At 31.1% G+C, this 22,243-nt stretch overlaps 1 protein-coding gene and 1 long non-coding RNA gene across 3 annotated transcripts in view; one reads left to right on the plus strand and one right to left on the minus strand.

Annotated features, from left to right (window-relative positions):
* Nucleotides 1-1,838: 1,838 nt before the first annotated feature.
* Nucleotides 1,839-22,243, minus strand: part of pAbp (poly(A) binding protein) — a 44,356-nt gene continuing 23,951 nt past the window's right edge. For both annotated transcript variants that reach the window (XM_073988930.1, XM_073988929.1), the window contains exons 3-4: nucleotides 13,234-14,736; nucleotides 1,839-3,032 (exon numbers count right to left, since the gene is read on the minus strand). In XM_073988930.1, the coding sequence (XP_073845031.1) occupies nucleotides 2,773-3,032; nucleotides 13,234-14,736 (1,763 nt within the window). In that variant the 3' untranslated portion in view covers nucleotides 1,839-2,772. The remainder of the gene's footprint in view (nucleotides 3,033-13,233; nucleotides 14,737-22,243) is intronic.
* LOC141405016 (uncharacterized) lies at nucleotides 20,611-20,877 on the plus strand. The gene is made up of 2 exons (XR_012413130.1): nucleotides 20,611-20,745; nucleotides 20,810-20,877. It is a non-coding gene; the product is annotated as an uncharacterized lncRNA (long non-coding RNA).

Here is a 22,243-nt window from a genome sequence, read left to right on the forward strand (position 1 = left end):
TCTATAGACTCTTTCTGAAAGAAAGGGTGCTTCTATAGACTCTTTCTGAAAGAAAGGGTGCTTCTATAGACTCTTTCTGAAAGAAAGGGTGCTTCTATAGACTCTTTCTGAAAGAAAGGGTGCTTCTATAGATTCTTTCTGAAAGAAATGGTGCTTCTATAGACTCTTTCTGAAAGAAAGGGTGCTTCTATAGACTCTTTCTGAAAGAAAGGGTGCTTCTATAGACTCTTTCTGAAAGAAAGGGTGCTTCAATAGACTCTTTCTGAAAGAAAGGGTGCTTCTATAGACTCTTTCTGAAGGAAAGTGTGCTTCTATAGACTCTTTCTGAAAGAAAGGGTGCTTCTATAGACTCTTTCTGAAAGAAATGGTGCTTCTATAGACTCTTTCTGAAAGAAAGGGTGCTTCTATAGAATCTTTCTGAAAGAAAGGGTGCTTCTATAGACTCTTTCTGAAAGAAAGGGTGCTTCTATAGACTCTTTCTGAAAGAAAGGGTGCTTCTATAGACTCTTTCTGAAAGAAAGGGTGCTTCTATAGACTCTTTCTGAAAGAAAGGGTGCTTCTATAGACTCTTTCTGAAAGAAAGGGTGCTTCTATAGACTTTTTCTGAAAGAAAGGGTGCTTCTATAGACTTTTTCTGAAAGAAAGGGTGCTTCTATAGACTTTTTCTGAAAGAAAGGGTGCTTCTATAGACTTTTTCTGAAAGAAAGGGTGCTTCTATAGACTCTTTCTGAAAGGTTTGAGTCTATGTTTTACATTTATCACCATAACAATAACCATCGTGGTCGTCGTTTTAAAGCCCATGGAGAGTACTTTTTAATGCTGTCACTTGAAAACTCCATTCAAGAGTGTCCCTATAAATAAAATATTTCTGGAAGTTTTACAACTTTTTGAATATAAAGCAAAACCTAGAAAATGTTCCACTTCCTTTTAAACAAAATTTGATGGGTGTAAGGAATCTCTGTGGCTTTTCATCATCCTGCCCAAAAATATAATTTTAATCTCGGATTTAAATTTTTAAGAGAACTTAAAAATACATACTTTTAACCCGTGTTTCATTCAGAGTTTCCAAAAAATAACAACACTTTTTTTTTTGCCGAAGTGGAATTTTACATATTTTTATTTTATTTTGTTTTTTAAAAAAATGTGTGTATTTTTCAATATGGATTTATCATCTTCAATAGAGAATTTCTTTGTTTTACATAAATATTTCAGAGATAAGTTTTTGTTTGTTTATATGTATGTGTGTTGATTGTTGATAAAGATAAATATGCATATATATGTATATAAAATGTAAAATTAAAAAAAAAGTAATTCATGTTTTGTTTTGTAAATATAAAAAAATGGAAAAAATTTAATAGGGGGATAATAAAATTTGTTGTGATTGGATGGTAAACATAAAATTCCAAATCGTTTACTTCTGGGGATAGACTGACATGTTGTTGCTGTTTTTGTTTTAAATGAATTTTTTTCCACCAGATAAAAAAACGCATATAACGTAACTAACGCCTTTTTTCCAAAGAGGAAAAGGGGGAAATGCCAAAAACAAGTTGTTGGTGTTGGGTTTGTTCAAGGGTGGTGAGAATAAAGCATTTTGACAATATTTCTTCACACATTTTATATAGAAGAGGCCAAAGGGTGTTGTTAGGCTTTCATGGTTTTCAAAATATTTGTTTTTATTTTTTTGTATTTTTAAAATATTTTTTGCAAATTTTTGCGATTTTTTTTATTTGGATTTTCTGTTTCAAAAAAATGTTTTATTTAACCTTGTGTAATTGGTTACTCTTTTTAAAGGTTTTTTTTAATGGCATTTTACGATTTTTTTGTGGATTTTTTAAAAGTTTTTGTTGTTTTGTAATATTTTTTGAAATTTTTTCAATATTTTTTCTTGTTTCAAGTAGCAAAAAATCGTTCTGTTTGTTGTTCTTCTTCTCTTTATTCCTTGTGTTGTTTTTAGGGGCTTTTCTTTGCTGTTGTTGGTTTTTCAATATTTTTTATGCATTTTCATAAACTGTTTTCAATTTTTTGTTTTTAATTTTTTCGATTTTTTTGCAATTTTTTTTGTTTGGTTTTTGAAAATTTTAAAAATTGTGGAGTAGGGGGAGTTTAAACAAAAAATAGGTTTTCCGTTTTATATAACTCTGCAAGTTTTCTTTTTTCGAATGGATTTATTTCATTGGAAAATTATACAAATTATCAAGGAAAAATGATTTTGAACGAATCAAATATTTTGTTTGTTTCACACCATAAACCCTAAAAATTTGCAATTTTAGGTAATGCGTTCGGGGGGTGAAACTAAATTCCGTTTGGTGATCGGTTTTCTTTATAGCTTGCGTTTTGAATCATTTCATTTTCTTTCTTCTTTTTTGTAATGGTTAACTTGCTTTTTGGGTGTAGTTTGTTTCGAAACTGAGAGGGGGGGAAGAAAAAATCAAAAACATAGAGAAAGAGAAAAAAGTAGATTTTCAATGTTTGTTAAGACAAAATCTAGAAAATGCTTAATACAAAAAAACAATAAAAGTTAATAATATTTGAAAAAGAGAGAGAGGAATACAAATTATTTCATGAAAATTTTTAAGAGTTTTTCTTTGCTGAGCTCTGTTTTTAGATTAGAAAGATTGATTTGTTTGTTAAAAGGTATTTTTCCATTTTGTGAAGAGTTTTTTCTTTGCTTGCTTTGCTACTAAAGTTTCATTTTGTTGTTGTTTTTGTTCTTTTTTGTAGTGCTTTTTATATATATATATTTTTTTGGTTTCTTGCAAATTTTTCCTCTGTTTAGTTGGTAGGCACAGTTTCACGGACATTGTGAACTTGCAAAACGGCAACAGCTTCTTCAACCTTGGCCTTAAGGGCGTCATGATCTTCAATCATGTGCAAAAGTTCCGAATTTTCAATTTCCAACAACATGCCGGTAATTTTGCCAGCCATGCTGGGGTGCATGCGTTCAATCATTGGATACAAGCGTTCACCCAAAATTTGTTTTTGTTCTTGGGGTTTGGCATTGGCCAACATGGAGGCCAACAATTTTTCTTGACCTAAAATGGAGAGAGAAAGAAAATGGACATTATTAAAAAAAAAAAAAACAAGAAATGTTGTATATGATCGGGGGCAGAATTCCCCATCACCACTATGTGAATACCAGAATATTAATCAGTACTGAAATAAAAAGTATTTTTATATAAGAAAATATCCTAAAAGTCTTCTATAAGAGCAGCATTTGATCTTCTAAGATCATATATAGATCATATTGGAAACCCTTTCAGTTCCCTGTATAAAATCTTTATGTCTACCTATAAAAGCGCAAAAGTCTTCTATAAGGAGACACGTTTTCCATTAGCAGCCTAAACTAAAATTATGGACAAAGGTCTAAAAGGCCATCTTATATAAAATGCCTTAAGGGTCTTATTGACGTCCTTAAAGGTTTTCGTTTAAAAGGCCTTAAAGGTCTTCTTTTAAAAGTTCTTCTTATATAAGGCCTTAAAGGTATTCTTTTAAAGACCTTAAAGGCCTTAAAGGTCATCTTTAAAAGGCCTTAAAGTTCTTCTTATAGAAGGCCTAAAAGGTCTTCTTATGGAACACCTAAAATACCATCTTATAAAACGCTTAAGCCTTCTTATTTAAGGGCTAAAATATATTATTAAAGAAAGCTTAAAAAAGGCAGGAACTCCTTTCCTTTACCGACCCACCGCTGAAAATTATGATAGCGCTTTTTATCCCGATTCCAACCATGTATTGCTTTTGTTGCGGAAATGTATACTTCCCGAGATATGGGCCTCCAAAGATCCACAAAGACCCTAACCTATAACTTTGGCAAAACATCGCAGAAAATTATGAAAACAATTACCACAGATAGTGCTTTTTATCCCGATTCCAACGTTGTATTGCTTTTGTTGCAGAAATGTATACTTCCTGAGATATGGGCCTTTAAAGTTCCACAATGGCCCTAGTCTAAAATTTTGTCAAACCACCGCAGAAAACTATGAAAAAATTACCAGAGATAGTGCTTTTACACCGAATCCAACGAGGTATTGCTTTTGTTGAAATGTATACTTCCCGAAATATGGGCCTCAAAAGATCCACAAAGGCTCTAACCTATTTTTCTCTAAATATCCGGCCTTCGGGATTTAAGACTTTCTCCAATGGACAGGTGCAAATCTCGGGAACAATATTTTCATTGGATTCGGTGTAAAAAGTACTATCTGTGGTAATTTTTTTATAATTTTCTGCGGTGGTTTGCCAACATTTTAGACTAGGCCCGTTGTGGAACTTTGGAGGCCTATATCTCGGGAAGTATACATTTTCGCAACAAAAGCAATACATGGTTGGAATCGGGATAAAAAGCACTATCTGTGGTAATTCTTTCATAATTTTCTGCGGTGGTTTGCCAACATTTCATACTACCTTTGTGGAACTTTGGAGGCCCATATCTCGGGAAGTATACATTTCCGCAACAAATGCAATACATGGTTGGAATCGGGATAAAAAGCACTATCTGTGGTAATTTTATCATAATTTTCTGAGGTGGGTCGGTAAAGGAAAGATAAGCCTCCGAAAAAGTTTAATTTTACGTAACATAGATTTGGCGTCAGTAGTTAGTTTTTTTTTTTTTTTTGAGCTGCTGGGTTTTTTATATTTTATTTTTTTTTTTTAATTTTTTTAGTTTTTTTATAATTTTTAAACTTTTTGTTTGTTTTATCTTTTAATTTATTTTAATTTTATTTTATTATTGTTTTGTTATTTTATTTTTTATTTACTTATTTTATTTTTTGTTTACTTTATCTACCTATTTTATTTTTTACTTTTTATACACAATTTTTATATATTATAAAATTTTTAGTTTTATATTTTTGTTTTTTCTTTTTTTATATAATTTTCTTACATTATTTTTTATTTTTTTTTAGATTTTAGTTTTTATATTATTATTTTTATTTTGTATACTATTATTTTTGTTTGCAGCTGCTGGGTTTTATTTTTATATTTTAATTTTTTTATTATTTTTAATTTTTTAGTTTTTTATAATTTTTAATTTTTTTTTTATTTTGGTTTTTCATTATTTTCAGTTCTTTTTATTTTATTTTTTAATTTCATTATTATTTCGTTATTTTATTTTTTATTTACTTATTTTATTTTTTGTTTATTTTATTTACATTTTTATTTATTTCAAAATTTTTAGTTTTATATTTTTGTTTTTTTTTATATTTTAACTTTTATATTATTATTTTTATTTTGTATACTATTATTTTTGTTTGCAGCTGCTGGGTTTTATTTTTATATTTTAATTTATTTTTTATTTTTTTTTTAATTTTTTAGTTTTTTGTAATTTGTAATTTTTTTGTATTTTGGTTTTTCATTATTTTCAGTTCATTTTATTTTATTTTTTTTAATTTATTTTAACTTAATTATTATGTTGTTATTTTATTTTTTATTTACTTATTTTATTTTTTGTTTTTTTTATTTACCTATTTAATTTTTTACTTTTGATACATTATTTTTATATATTTTAAAATTTTCAGTTTTATATTTTTGTTTTTTATATTATTTTCTTATTTTATTTTTTTTAGATTTTAAATTTTATATTAATATTTTTATTTTGTACACTATTATTTTTGTTTTCAATATAATATTATTATTTTGTATATTATTTTTTATTTGTACTATTTTTTGTATTATGTTTTTTTTTTAATTTTTTACTTTTATATTATTTTTATTTATTTATTCTTAGTTTTTATATTATTATTTTTTATAAAATTATTTTTATTATTATTATTATATTTTTTATATTATATTATTATATTATATTAATATTATATTTTTTATTTCATTTAATTTATTTCTATATTATTTTTTTATATTTTTATTTTTTGTAATTTTTATTTTTTTTATTTTGGTTTTTCATTATTTTCAGTTCTTTTTATTTAATTCTTAATTTTTTTTTAATTTATTTTAATTTAATTATTATGTTATTTTATTTTTTGTTTCTTTTTGTTTTATTTACCTATTTAATTTTTTACTTTTTGTACATTATTTTTATATATTTTAAAATTTTCAGTTTTATATTTTTGTTTTTTTTTTTATATTTTCTTATTTTACTTTTTTAGATTTTATATTATTATTTTTGTTTTGTATACTATTATTTTTGTTTACAACATAATATTATTATTTTTATTTTGTATATTATTTTTTATTTGTACTTTGTTTTGTATTGTTTTTTTTTTTAATTTTTTACTTTTTTTATTTTTTTATATTTTTTATTTATTTAGTATTTTTTATAAAATTATTTTTGTTTTTTATATTATATTTTTTATTTCATTTAATTTATTTCTATATTATTTTTTTTATATTTTTATTTTTTGTAATTTTTAATTTTTTTTTATTTTGGTTTTTCATTATTTTCAGTTCTTTTTATTTAATTCTTAATTTTTTTTAATTTATTTTAATCTAATTATTATGTTGTTATTTTATTTATTATTTACTTACTTTATTTTTTTTTTTTTTTTTTTTTATTTACCTATTTAATTTTTTACTTTTTATACAATATTTTTATATATTTTAAAATTTTCAGTTTTATATTTTTGTTTTTTATATTATTTTCTTATTTTATTTTTTTTTTTTAGATTTTAAATTTTATATTATTATTTTTATTTTGTACACTATTATTTTTGTTTTCAATATAATATTATTATTTATTATTTTGTATATTATTTTTTATTTGTACTATTTTTTGTATTATGTTTTTTTTTTAATTTTTTACTTTTATATTATTTATTTTATTTATTTATTTTTTATTTATAATAATATAAATTATTCTTAGTTTTTATATTATTATTTGTTATAAAATTATTTTTGTTTTTTATTTCATTTAATTTATTTCTATATTATTTTTTTATATTTTTATGTTTTGTAATTTATTTTTTTTTTTTTATTTTGGTTTTTCATTATTTTCAGTTCTTTTTATTTTATTTTTAATTTTTTTTTTTAATTTATTTTAATTGAATTATTATGTTGTTATTTTATTTTTTATTTACTTATTTTATTTTTTGTTTTTTTATTAGCCTATTTAATTTTTCACTTTTTATACATTATTTTTATACATTTTAAAATTTTCACTTTTATATTTTTGTTTTTTATAATATTTTCTTATTTTATTTTTTTTAGATTTTAAATTTTATATTATTATTTTTATTTTGTATACTATTATTTTTGTTTTCAATATAATATTATTATTTATATTTTTGTATATTATTTTTTATTTGTACTATTTTTTGTATTATGTTTTTTTTTTTTAATTTTTACTTTTATATTATTTTTATTTTTATATTGTTATTCTTAGTTTTTATATTATTTTTTATAAAATTATTTTTGTTTTTTATATTATATTTTTTATTTCATTTAACTTATTTCTATATTATTTTTTTATATTTTTATTTTTTGTAATTTTTATTTTTTTTTTATTTTGGTTTTTCATTATTTTCAGTTCTTTTTATTTTATTTTTATTTTTTTTTAATTTATTTTAACTTAATTATTATGTTGTTATTTTATTTTTTATTTACTTATTTTTTTTTTTTGTTTTTTTTTTTTATTTACCTATTTAATTTTATAATTTTTATACATTATTTTTATATATTTTAAAATTTTCAGTTTTATATTTTTGTTTTTTATATTATTTTCTTATTTTATTTTTTTTTTAGATTTTATATTATTACTTTTATTGTGTATACTATTATTTTTGTTTTCAATATAATATTATTTTTATTTTGTATATTATTTTTTATTTGTACTATTTTTTGTATTATGTTTTTTTTTTAATTTTTACTTTTATATTATTTTTATATTATTATTCTTAGTTTTTATATTATTATTTTTTATAAAATTTTTTTTTGTTTTTTATATTATATTTTTTATATTATTATTTTTTATTTCATTTAATTTATTTCTATATTATTTTTTATATTTTTTTATTTATTTTTGTATATCATTATTTTTTATATTACTTTTTATTTAAATTTTTACTTTTATATTATTAGTTTTATTTTTTCTATTATATTATTATTCTTTTATTATTTATATTTTTTGTTTTTTTCTTACTTTATCTCCTTGTTTTTATTTTTATTTCTTTTTTGTGTTCTGGCGAAACTCAAACCGAAAATTTGAACGTCCGTTCAATTCGGTAACATTTTTTTAATATTTACATTTCTAATATTTTTTTTTTTTTTTTTTTTTTTTGAAGTGAAAATTGTTTGCCTAGCTTGAAAGTTTGTGTTTTAGGTATCGTTCGGCTACAGGCTTTTTTTTTTAAATAAAACTAGTTGTTTATTTCAATTTTGTTTTTATTATCCAATATTTCGATTGGAATCTCCAATCATCTTCAGGGAACTACAAATAATAATTATGTCAATGTATGTAATTACAAAATGATTGGCTTTTAAATTACTTGAAAGAGAGTTTGGTTTAATTGCTTCCAAGAGCTTTCTTCAACTGAAGTTTGTCTCGTCTGTATTTGTTTACCGTGTGTCTATACATTTGAGCACAATTGTCTGTGTCTGCTTTGTAGTTCATTCTAATATCATTTGGAGTGTTTATGATGTGCAACATCTCTAGAGTGTAACGTTTGTTATAATTTGCCTCTTGAGCTAATATTTTAATATTGTTAAAATCAGGTGTGTGATCTGTTACGGCACAGTGGGCTGCTAATGCAGTTTTTTGTTCCAGGGGTTTGTTAGTGGATTTTTGGTCTGATTTGTGACCCGATACTCTGGTCTTAAGCTTACTTTTGGTGGTGCCAACATATACTTTCTGGCATACGTTGGACTTGTCCCCTTTACAGTTAAATTTGGTATACTATATTGGATTTATCCTCGTTCTTAATTTTATCTTTTAATTTACTGAAAACATTATGGAGGGTGTTATGGGATTTAAATGCCAGTTGATATCTGGAATCGTCATATATATTGGATGCTTTTATTCTTTCCGAGAAACCCCTTGTGTATGTCATTGTTTTGTAGATTTTTGGCTCCTTCTCTGTGGCTTGCGTTCTGTCTCTTTTTATTGCACGTGAAATCAAGTTGTCAATGGTTTTTATGGGAAAATTGTTTTTCCTAAGAATATTTTTAATTATTTTGATGTTCTCGATGTGGAAGTCGTTGTCGCTGATGTCTAGTACTCTCGTTATAAAATTCGTTGCTGTATTAATAATGGTTCTCCTAGGGTGTTTTGAGGTGAAGTTAATTAATCTACCCGATGCGGTGGGCTTTTGGTACCAGTTCACTTTAAGTTCATCACCATCTCTTATTACTATTGCGTCTAGGTATGGCAATCTGTTATCTACCTCAGTTTCCATCGTGAATTGGATTTGCGTGTTGAATGCATTTAGGGTGTCCAGGGTTGCCGTTATGTCTCTTTCCTTTATTATAGCGAAGATGTCGTCGACGTATTTAGTCAAAATTCGTGGCTTCGTCTCCATCTTTTGTATTGATGAGTCCAATAACTTTTCCATCACGATGTCTGCCAATACTGGTGAAGCCGGAGAACCCATTGGCATGTCTTTGTTTTGTTTATAAACCTTGTCGTCATAGCTGAAGTATCGTGTATCCTTTATACACAGTGTCAATATTTCCATAAAAAGTTCCTTTGGTATCTCTGTGTGAGTCCGTATAATATCCCATTTGTCTTCTATAGCGTTTAAAGCTATATTTATCGGAATGCTGGGGAACAAAGATACCACGTCAAATGATATTAGGACTTCGTCCGAGTTGATCTTAATGTTCTTGATTTTGTTCTTGAAGTCCTTTGCATCCTTAACATTGTATGTTGAATTGATTGTTAGGTGTTTTAAGATATTGACAATATATTTACATAATCCTATTGCTGGGGAGTTCACTGTTGAGCATATAGGTCTAAGTGGAATTCCGGCTTTGTGAATCTTGGGCAACCCATAGAATCGTGGTGCCACTGCCGTTTTAGTAGTCAATTTATATTTTTCCGATTCAGTGATGATGTTTAATTTAAATAATTTATCAACTAGCGTGTTGTTCTTTGTTTGTAAGTTATATGTAGGATCTTTAGTAAGTCGTCTATACGTGCAAAGATCTCCTACAATTGCTGACATTTTGGCTTTATATTCGTTTTTATCCATTGCCACTGTTTTCCCCCCCTTTGTCTGCGCTCATAATCAATATGTCAGTATTTTCTTTTAAGAAGGTTTTACATCGCCCCACTGTGTTGATTATTGCCTTGTCTCTAGTGCTTAATTTTGATTTCTTCATGTGATCGTCAATAAGTGATGTTAGTTTTGTTCTTGCAATTTCTTGCTTCTCTTTGTCGTTTATTGTTTGGATGCAATCTTCTCCTTCTGCAGTTTCGTTGGGGCCGAAGTATGCGACGCCTACAACAACAAAAACTTTCCCGCTTTTAAATGCAATTGCAGAAGGAGAAGATTGCATCCAAACAATAAACGACAAAGAGAAGCAAGAAATTGCAAGAACAAAACTAACATCACTTATTGACGATCACATGAAGAAATCAAAATTAAGCACTAGAGACAAGGCAATAATCAACACAGTGGGGCGATGTAAAACCTTCTTAAAAGAAAATACTGACATATTGATTATGAGCGCAGACAAAGGGGGAAAACAGTGGCAATGGATAAAAACGAATATAAAGCCAAAATGTCAGCAATTGTAGGAGATCTTTGCACGTATAGACGACTTACTAAAGATCCTACATATAACTTACAAACAAAGAACAACACGCTAGTTGATAAATTATTTAAATTAAACATCATCACTGAATCGGAAAAATATAAATTGACTACTAAAACGGCAGTGGCACCACGATTCTATGGGTTGCCCAAGATTCACAAAGCCGGAATTCCACTTAGACCTATATGCTCAACAGTGAACTCCCCAGCAATAGGATTATGTAAATATATTGTCAATATCTTAAAACACCTAACAATCAATTCAACATACAATGTTAAGGATGCAAAGGACTTCAAGAACAAAATCAAGAACATTAAGATCAACTCGGACGAAGTCCTAATATCATTTGACGTGGTATCTTTGTTCCCCAGCATTCCGATAAATATAGCTTTAAACGCTATAGAAGACAAATGGGATATTATACGGACTCACACAGAGATACCAAAGGAACTTTTTATGGAAATATTGACACTGTGTATAAAGGATACACGATACTTCAGCTATGACGACAAGGTTTATAAACAAAACAAAGGCATGCCAATGGGTTCTCCGGCTTCACCAGTATTGGCAGACATCGTGATGGAAAAGTTATTGGACTCATCAATACAAAAGATGGAGACGAAGCCACGAATTTTGACTAAATACGTCGACGACATCTTCGCTATAATAAAGGAAAGAGACATAACGGCAACCCTGGACACCCTAAATGCATTCAACACGCAAATCCAATTCACGATGGAAACTGAGGTAGATAACAGATTGCCATACCTAGACGCAATAGTAATAAGAGATGGTGATGAACTTAAAGTGAACTGGTACCAAAAGCCCACCGCATCGGGTAGATTAATTAACTTCACCTCAAAACACCCTAGGAGAACCATTATTAATACAGCAACGAATTTTATAACGAGAGTACTAGACATCAGCGACAACGACTTCCACATCGAGAACATCAAAATAATTAAAAATATTCTTAGGAAAAACAATTTTCCCATAAAAACCATTGACAACTTGATTTCACGTGCAATAAAAAGAGACAGAACGCAAGCCACAGAGAAGGAGCCAAAAATCTACAAAACAATGACATACACAAGGGGTTTCTCGGAAAGAATAAAAGCATCCAATATATATGACGATTCCAGATATCAACTGGCATTTAAATCCCATAACACCCTCCATAATGTTTTCAGTAAATTAAAAGATAAAATTAAGAACGAGGATAAATCCAATATAGTATACCAAATTTAACTGTAAAGGGGACAAGTCCAACGTATGCCAGAAAGTATATGTTGGCACCACCAAAAGTAAGCTTAAGACCAGAGTATCGGGTCACAAATCAGACCAAAAATCCACTAACAAACCCCTGGAACAAAAAACTGCATTAGCAGCCCACTGTGCCGTAACAGATCACACACCTGATTTTAACAATATTAAAATATTAGCTCAAGAGGCAAATTATAACAAACGTTACACTCTAGAGATGTTGCACATCATAAACACTCCAAATGATATTAGAATGAACTACAAAGCAGACACAGACAATTGTGCTCAAATGTATAGACACACGGTAAACAAATACAGACGAGACAAACTTCAGTTGAAGAAAGCTCTTGGAAGCAATTAAACCAAACTCTCTTTCAAGTAATTTAAAAGCCAATCATTTTGTAATTACATACATTGACATAATTATTATTTGTAGTTCCCTGAAGATGATTGGAGATTCCAATCGAAATATTGGATAATAAAAACAAAATTGAAACAAACAACTAGTTTTATTTAAAAAAAGCCTGTAGCCGAACGATACCTAAAACACATATTTTTATTTTTTATAATTACTTTTATTGTTTATATTATTTTTTTATATTATGTATATTTTTTATATTATTTTTGTATTTAAATTTTTGGTATTATTTTTTATATTAATATATTTTTATTATTATTTTTTATATTTTTATTTTTTCATTGTTTTTAATTTTTTGTTTTTACTTTAATTTTATATTTTTGTTTTTATTTATTTTTATTTTGTATAAACTTGGCATCACTGAAAAGACGTTTTCGTACCTAGTGTACCCTGATTGTTGTGCAAATGAAAAATATTTCACTGTGTGAGAGTTTTCGTCAACATTAAATTCTTTTAGCGGAAGTTCATACTTCTCGAAATATAGACTTGATTACTCCTGAACTTTAAAAAAATATAAATAATTTCAAAACAGCTTTAAGTAAAAGTTTAAAATATTGATCAATCCGGATTCGATCCTTTGAAGATCAAGTTATGGGTTAAAACAACAACAACATGGAAATTTCGTAAGTGATGCCAAGATTTCTATTAAAGTTTTCATGTGGTTGTTGTTTAAACACGGAAAGTGAAACTCAACGCGGAACGATTCTAGTTGCCCCATAAAAGTGCCAAATAATTCATAGACCTTTCAGACGGACGGCAAACAATCGTGGCAACTCAGTTTCCCAATCTTCACATAGTGGTTTAGAGCATATATTATAAAAAAAAAATCATTTTAAAAGTCTCTATTCTTTACTTACCACCCTTTTGATGCATTTGCTGAACCTGTGGCTGAGCAGGAACCTGTTGTACAGCTGGATTACGTACATTGGTGTTGTACTTGTAGTTGGCGGCACGTTGTTGTCCAGCACCAGCTGGCATTGGTGCACCAGCCATTGGCATATTGGCAGCCGGGATTGTTTGTTGGCCGGTAATAGCGCGAGCTCCGCTATTGCGCATGCTATTAGCCGCACCGGCGTGAGCGCCTTGCACACCTTGTTGTTGGCCACGAGCAGCAGCAGCTGCAGCATTTGGTGGACGATATTGAGCACCAGCTGCACCGGGAATGGCTGGATTTTGGAAACCACCAGCAGCGGGAGCAGCCTGAGCCACACCTTGGGCACCGGCAACGGGACGTGGTACCTGACCGGCCCAGCGGGGTGTGTTGCGCATAGCGGTTGGCACTTGTGGGCCAAAGAAACGTTGTCCAGGACCCATGGTGGGTACAAAGAAACTGCCAGCGGTGGTGGGTTGGAAAATCTGGCCAAGGGTTTGCATACGCATACCACCCATGTGACGCATATATTGGGTGGCCAAGTGAGCCTTGCGGACTTCCTTGCGTTGGGCCAAGGCAACATACAATGGCTTGGAGCCAATGACACGGCCATTCAATTCGGTGACAGCGCATGTGGCTTCATTGGGGGCAACAAAGCACACAAAACCGAAGCCCTTGGAGCGACCCTCTTCATCGGTCATAACCTTGGCCGAGGTGATGGTGCCATACAAAGAGAATTCCTTGCGTAGACGTTCATCATCAATGGTATCATCCAAATTCTTTACATACAAATTAACACCAAATACAGATTCTTGGCGTTTCTTCTTCAATTCCTCGAATTTACGCTTGAGTTCTTGTTGACGTTCAGCCTTCTTTTGGGCACGGGCAACATACAAGGTCTTACCCTCACAAACTTCCTTGCCATTCAAGGCCTCGACGGCAGCCTCCGCCGCCTCGGTTGTTTCAAAGGCCACAAAACCAAAGCATTTGCTTTTACCATCATCTTTGGTCATTACCTTGTAGCTGGTAATTTTACCGTATGGTTCAAACATTTCTTTAAGCTTTTCATCATCAACATCTTCGGCAAAGTTCTTGACATAGACGTTGGTGAACAATTTGGCCTTTTCGCCGAGTTCCTTCTCGCGTTCCTTGCGTGGAATGAATTTGCCAACGTAAACTTTCTTGCCATTCAACAACATACCGTTGACTTTTTCAATGGCACTATTGGCAGCTTCTTCAGTTTCGAAATGGACAAAGCCATAACCCTTGGAGGAGCCTTTATCATCAGTGGCAACTTTGCACGACAAAATATTACCGAAAGCCGAGAAGGTATCATAGATGGCCTTGTTGTCGATGCTCTTGTCCAAGTTTTTGATGAAAACATTACCAATGCCGGAGCGACGCAATGAGGGATCACGTTGAGACCACATAATGCGAATGGGTTTGTTGCGAATCAAATCAAAATTCATGGTGTCCAAAGCACGTTCAGCTGTAGGGAAAAATAAAATTAGAAATTAGTAACGTTTTTTTTTTTTAGATTGAACCAAAGGCGTTTATATTGGATATTGCAAAAAAAAGTATACAACACTATTTTAAGTAACTTTTCATCAACCCTTACCCAACCAGCATTTTTTGAAATTTTTAATCAAATTCGAGTATTTTTTGACTGCACGATTAAAAAGCTGGAATATGAGCTCATTTTCTGATCATAAATGACTCCTTTGTCGGGAGGAAAACGTAACCTCAGGCGACTCTTCTAAACAAATCACAAATGAATCTTCCTCTGCATTCGTTTCTATTCATTTTTGCTTATTTTTTTAGATAGTATATAAAGTATTTTTACCAAATTCTAACCTCTCTTTAACAAAATGTAACTCTTCTACTTCTGTTATATCCAGGAAATGTTGAGATATGACATGGTAAGTCGAGCTATGTATTTATCTAGCAATTGTGAATCTTAATCGATTGAAAATGGGTTTGAAAATCAACCGATCAATGGGTATAAATTGCATAAAAATTTTTACCAAATCTAACCTCTCTTTAAAAATGTAACTCTTCTACTTCTGTTATATCCAGGAAATGTTGAGATATGACATGGTAAGTCGAGCTATATATTTATCTAGCAATTGTGAATCTTAATCGATTGAAAATGGGTTTTAAAATCAACCGATCAATGGGTATAAATTGCATAAAAAATTTACCAAATATAACCTCTCTTTTGAAAGTGTAACTCTTCTACTTCTGTTATATCCAGGAATAATAGGGATATGACATGGTAAGTCAAGCTAATAATTACTCTAGCAATTGTGAATCTTAATCGATCGAAAAAGGAGATACAGATCAACCGATCAATGGGTATAAATTGCATAAAGATATTTACCAAATATAACCTCACTTTTGAGAATGTAACTTTTCTACTTCTGTTGTGTCCATATTAATGTGGTAAGTCAAGCTAATAATTCCTCTAGCAATTCTGAATCTTAATCGATTGAAAATGAGATATAGATATAGAACCGATCAATGGGTATAAATTGCAAATGAAAAAATACAAAACCTAACCTCACTTTTGAGAATGTAACTTTTCTACTTCTGTTGTGTCCGTGTAATGTGGATTACAACATGGTAAGTCAAGCTAATAATTCCTCTAGCAATTGTGAATCTTAATCGATTGAAAAAGGAGATACAGATCAACCGATCAATGGGTATAAATTGCATAATGAAATTTACCTAACCTAACCTCATTTTAGAGAATGTAACTCTTCTACTTCTGTTATATCCAGGAAAATAGGGACATGACATCGTAAGTCAAGCTAATAATTCCTCTAGCAATTGTGAATCTTAATCGATGAGATGACTTTTCCAATACAAAAGTTCACCGGGCATGACTTTCCCAATACAAAAGTTCACCGGAGATGACTTTTCCAATACAAAAGTTCACCGGAGATGACTTTTCCCATACAAAAGTTCACCGGAGATGACTTTTCCAATACAAAAGTTCACCGGAGATGACTTTTCCCAATACAAAAGTTCACCGGGCATGACTTTCCCAATACAAAAGTTCACCGGAGATGTCTTTTCCCATACAAAAGTTCACGGGAGATGACTTTTCCAATACAAAAGTTCACCGGAGATGACTTTTCCAATACAAAAGTTCACCGGAGATGACTTTGCCAATACAAAAGTTCACCGGAGATGACTTTTCCCAATACAAAAGTTCACCGGGCATGACTTTCCCAATACAAAAGTTCACCGAAGATGACTTTTCCCATACAAAAGTTCACCGGGCATGACTTTTCCAATACAAAAGTTCACCGGAGATGACTTTTCCAATACAAAAGTTCACCGGAGATGACTTTTCCAATACAAAAGTTCACCGGAGATGACTTTGCCAATACAAAAGTTCACCGGAGATGACTTTCCCAATACAAAAGTTCACCGTGCATGGCTTTTCCAATATAAAAGTTCACCGGAGATGGGTATAAATTGCATAAAAAATTAACCAAATTCTAACCTCTCTTTAAAAAATGTAACTTTTCTACTTCTGTTATATCCAGGAGTAATGGGGATATGACATGGTAAGTCAAGCTAATAATTCCTCTAGCAATTGTGAATCTTAATCGATTGAAAATGAGATATAAAGACAACCGATCAATGGGTATAAATTGCATAATAAAATTTACCAAACCTAACCTCATTTTAGAGAATGTAACTCTTCTACTTCTGTTATATCCAGGAGTTATGGGGATATGACATGGTAAGTCAAGCTAATAATTACTCTAGCAATTGTGAATCTTAATCGATTGAAAAAGGAGATACAGATCAACCGATCAATGGGTATAAATTGCATAAAGAAATTTACCAAATATAACCTCACTTTTGAGAATGTAACTTTTCTACTTCTGTTATATCCAGGAAAATAGGGATATGACATGGTAAGTCAAGCTAATAATTCCTCTAGCAATTGTGAATCTTAATCGATTGAAAATAAGATATAAAGACAACCGATCAATGGGTATAAATTGCATAAAATTTACCAAATCTAACCTCTCTTTAGAGAATGTAACTCTTCTACTTCTGTAATAACCAGCAAAAAGGTTATAACACGGTAAGTCAAGCTAATAATTCCTCTAGCAAATGTGAATCTTAATCGATTGAAAAAGGAGGTACAGATCAACCGATCAATGGGTATAAATTGCATAAAATTTACCAAATCTAACCTCACTTTAGAGAATGTAACTTTTCTACTTCTGTTATATCCAGGAGTAATAGGGATATGACATGGTAAGTCAAGCTAATAATTCCTCTAGCAATTGTGAATCTTAATCGATTGAAAAAGGAGATATAAAGACAACCGATCAATGGGTATAAATTGCATAATGAAATTTACCAAACCTAACCTCACTTTAGAGAATGTAACTTTTCTACTTCTGTTGTGTCCGTGTAAATGTGGATTACAACATGGTAAGTCAAGCTAATAATTACTCTAGCAATTGTGAATCTTAATCGATTGAAAAAGGAGTTACAGATCAATCGATCAATGGGTATAAATTGCATAACAAAACTGTTCAAAAAATCTAACCTCATAGTTAGAGGCGAAGTAATTGACATCACCCTAACCAATTTGGAAGACTCCGAAGTTATGGACTGGAAGGTATTTGAAAAGTGCTCTTTTTCAGATGACAAGATGATACTCTTCAAAGTCCCCATAAGTTCGGAGAAACAAAAACCATACAGGAATCCCAGGAGGACAGACTGGAACAATTACAGCTTACAAACGACTTCGGTGTTAAGCAATCCTCAAAGATTGTCTACAACAAAGGAAGTCGAGGTCGCTGTAAATGATCTAAATAAGTCCCTGCTGAGGTGTTACGAGGATTCCTGCCCAATAACCACCCTGGGAAGAAATCTCAGCCGGTATTGTGGAATAAAGTCCTGGCCAGGAAATCATACAACAAAGCCAATAAATCTTCACTCAGTACAGATTGGGATACCTACAGGGCTAACTTCAATAAATACAAGAGTGAAATCAAAAAGGCTAAGCAAAGATCTTGGGTTTGCTTTGCTGAGTCTATAGAAGGAATTAACGAAGCTGCCAGGTTTCGTAAGATTCTATCCAAACCCATGGGTAGCATCAAACGAGGAAACGGCATGTGGACTAACTCTGGTCTAGAGACTCTAAACCTGCTGTCGGAAGTTCATTTTCCAGGCTGTACTGACCTAGAGAGCGACTCGCAGCATACGAATCACAATCTGGGCTGCACGGCACAGGAGGAGAAACTGATCGACAGCATAATTAGTATCCCAAGAATAAAATGGGCGATAGCCCTATAAATCTCCTGGACCGGATGGCATTATACCGGCCATGCTGCAAAACGCAGCTGATCCGATACTGGCAACCATAAAGGAAATCTACAGGGACTGTCTGTCTGCGTCTATCGTACATTCCTAACCCATGGAAGGAGGTAACGGTGACTTACATTCCCAAAGCTGGGAAGCCTAGTCACACACTACCTAAGGACTATAGACCTATTAGTCTTTCTTCCTTCCTCCTCAAAACTCTAGAGAGACTGCATGACTACGACATCCGGTCTTATCTAGATTCCAAAATCATAAGCAACTCGCAGCATGCCTATATTAAAGGCAAGTCGGTGGACACCGCCTTACACGAACAAGCCAGGCAGGCAGTAGAGTGAGTATTTTTTCGTTTATTGGTAACTTTCACCATTATCTGTGACGGCCGACCAACCGACCCCCCTCCATCCCAGTGCAGAGTTTTTGTTTTCTTGTCATTTGTACATTTTTTTGGTTGAATTTTTATGTTTTTCTGTTTGTTTTTCTTGTTGTGAACCATAAGAGTAACAGCGCACAAGTTGACTACGACGACGAAATGTTCAGAGAGGTCATTGTCCTCACAAGCAGCAGCACGACTATTATAACCTGATATATTTTTATGATTAAGCCAGCCAATGTAAAAACTCGAACCAAAATGAAAAGTGAATGTACTTTTGACGTTGCGCTTTTGTTGTCTGTTCCCCTCCCCCCTACTACTTCAAGCTGTGGCTCCTCTTTTGTGTCTCTGTTATACGCAGCAACACATAGACCTTGCGCTGCCTTTGTTAGAAAGTCTTCGATTTCTATAAAAATTTGATAACAGCATTTAAAGTGAGAAACATTCCAACATGTGCAGGGCATTAATGGTGCCGCACCGCAATTGGGGGGTTTAATTTCATTCACATAAAGGGAACCTTAAGTAGTAAACTTTAATTCACTTTCGCTTTTCTAGATACCACGGGAAGTTTTTCAACTCTTCGAAACGAAAGAATATAAAGGAGTTATTTCATCCGTTTCGATGGGATATTGATGACACAACCTTAAAATACCGAAAATCGGGAAGTACGCTTCTATGGGGTTATTTGAAGAAAAGGGCTTATACTGATTATTCTCTTCGGCAATATTTTATGCACCCATCCCCCCGGAAAATTATATATCGTTGAATTCATGGTGCCAAGGGCTATCTACTGTAAAAATTTCAGCCCGATCCGAGAGGTGCCCCTAAACAACCTAAAGGTGGGAAAGTACGAAATTTCCGAAATGTCAAGACCCATATCTCGGGAAGTACGGACTTCCCCACGAAAAACTATATATCGGTGTGTTCAGGATGCCAAGGGCTATCTATCCCGATCCGAGAGGTGCCCATAAACAACCTAAAGGTGTTACAAGTACGAAATCTCCGAAATGTCAAGACCCATATCTCAGGAAGTATGGACTTCCCCCCGGAAAATTATATATCGTTTGAATCAGGGTCCGGATTTATTTGTGTCAGGAGTTATTTGTGGTAGAAATTTCATAAAAATCGGAAGGTCGCACTTAAACCCGACTTATGCTAATACATATTAACAAATAAATAAGAATCAAATATTAATAAAAAATAAGCAAATAAAATGGTTTATTATGTCCCCTTAATGCATGAACACAACCAGCAAACTCTCTGGTATGCGTCTTAAATGTCATTCCATGAAGTGTATCTAAATAACAATCAACAAAAACACGGTAAAAATATGACACTATTGTATAATTTCATTTTCATTGATGCTATTCTTTTTCTTTCTTCATTTGAATTCAGCACTGCCTCTTTTGCTCTGATGATCACCACTAATTTAAAAGATGCCATAGAAAGAATGTGGCAGTATTTAAACTCAATTAAGAGGTGGGTCAGTCAGGCAGACAAAGAATCAAGCAACAGCCAGCATCAGTTGGCAACAACAAATAAATTAATGCTCATGAATATTAAATATAAATAAAATAAAACAACAGATAATCACGTTTTTCAAGAGATAAAAGTGCAAGTAAAATAGGGGCAACACACAAACTGAGGTCCATGTTCCCAAATCAAGTAAAAAAATCAAGCAAATGTGTCATCATCATACAAGAGCATATTACGGGGAAGTAGAGTATTTAAAATAACAACAAAATATAAACTATGCCACGTTAAAAGCCAGTTAGTTGCTCAAATATAAAAGCAAAACCAGTTTCGATTTCCATTATTTATTTTTTTTTTCAAGAAATGAAAATGAAAAAAAGAAGGCAGCAGCATGACAACAAAACTGTAAACTAATGGGCAATTTCCAAAGGAGAATAACAGAGAAATGAATACGAATATCAGCGTGTGCAAAAACCAAATGAAGGCAACACACACAGCCTAGAAAAGAAACAACAGCAACAAATAATTCCATGGCAGAAATTCCAACTGAGTAAACAATTATTATTGTTGTTGTGATGATTATGGCGAGGAGGAAGAATGATGAACTTTAAAAAGGCACCCCAAAAAACCATTGTTTTTTCTGTTCTGCAATAAAACAAAAAGAATATGTTTAAAAAGGTAGAGGAATGTGTGAGAATGTGAAATGTGGCACATAAGAAGCCAAGTGTTTTGGAATCTTTTTGTAAACATATCAAGAAATTAAAAAATACTTATATACCGCTGTTAAAAAAAAAACTGTTTCATTAGTAGAAACTGTGTTTCTCAAATTCTACTTTGATGGGGTAGGAGAAGTATGCACAGAAAATCCCAATAGACAATGGAAAATGTGCACGCTTAGGTTAGGGTTTTGAGTAATTTTTGGTGGTTGGTGGTATGCTTCCATTCCTAACTTAACAACAAATACATATGCGAACCGCATTTCAAACTCAAACCACTGTGCATTTGACATGTTGCGATGGCTTTTATTTCCCAAAACTTCTTTCTATATTAGCCAAAGGTCTCCGTTTGGCACATGCAAGCATACATTTTTTTAAATATTCAACCTTAATCGTATTCAAATCACAGTTAAAACGAATTAAGAAAAGAAAAAAAATACAAAAACAACTATGGTGATGGTGAATAGCAAATATTTTGCTGTGCATTGCAATTTTGTTGGTTTGGTCACAAATTTTTTACTGGTTAAAAAAAAAACTAAATAACACAAGGTAATGGTTATTTAATTGCATTTTAAGTCACGGTTTGCATTAAAATTGTTAGTGACAGAGAGTTTCATAGTATTGGAGGTGGTTTTCATATGCAAAATAAACAAGGGGCCGAGAGGGTGCTGTGTTAGTTTCGAAATATCAAAGATAATATTATGGAAATAGTTTCGTTTTTTTTTTCAACTTTAGAGAACGTGTTTGGGAAAAATTAGCTAATTTTTTATGTATAGCAAAACAAGGAAAAATTAAAAAAAAATAAAAATTCAACCTAACCTTAAAATAAAAAATATCAAATTACCTGATTTTTTTGGTTTTTGTCTGTTTTCTCATTTTTAACAGAGGAACAAATTTCCTTTACCGACCCTTCGCATAAAAAAATACAAAAATTTCCTTTAAGCGGCCTTCGGCCGGGGATTTAAGACGAACAAACTTTTTTTAAATCGTAAATTTTTCTCCAAGTAACAAGGGAATTTTCGGAACTTCGGAGGCCTATATCTCGGTAAGTATACATTTCCCCAACAAAAGAAATACAA

Source organism: Musca autumnalis, unplaced genomic scaffold (assembly GCF_047663935.1).
Source record: "Musca autumnalis isolate F117 unplaced genomic scaffold, ASM4766393v1 scaffold_5, whole genome shotgun sequence".
NCBI lineage: Eukaryota > Metazoa > Arthropoda > Insecta > Diptera > Muscidae > Musca > Musca autumnalis.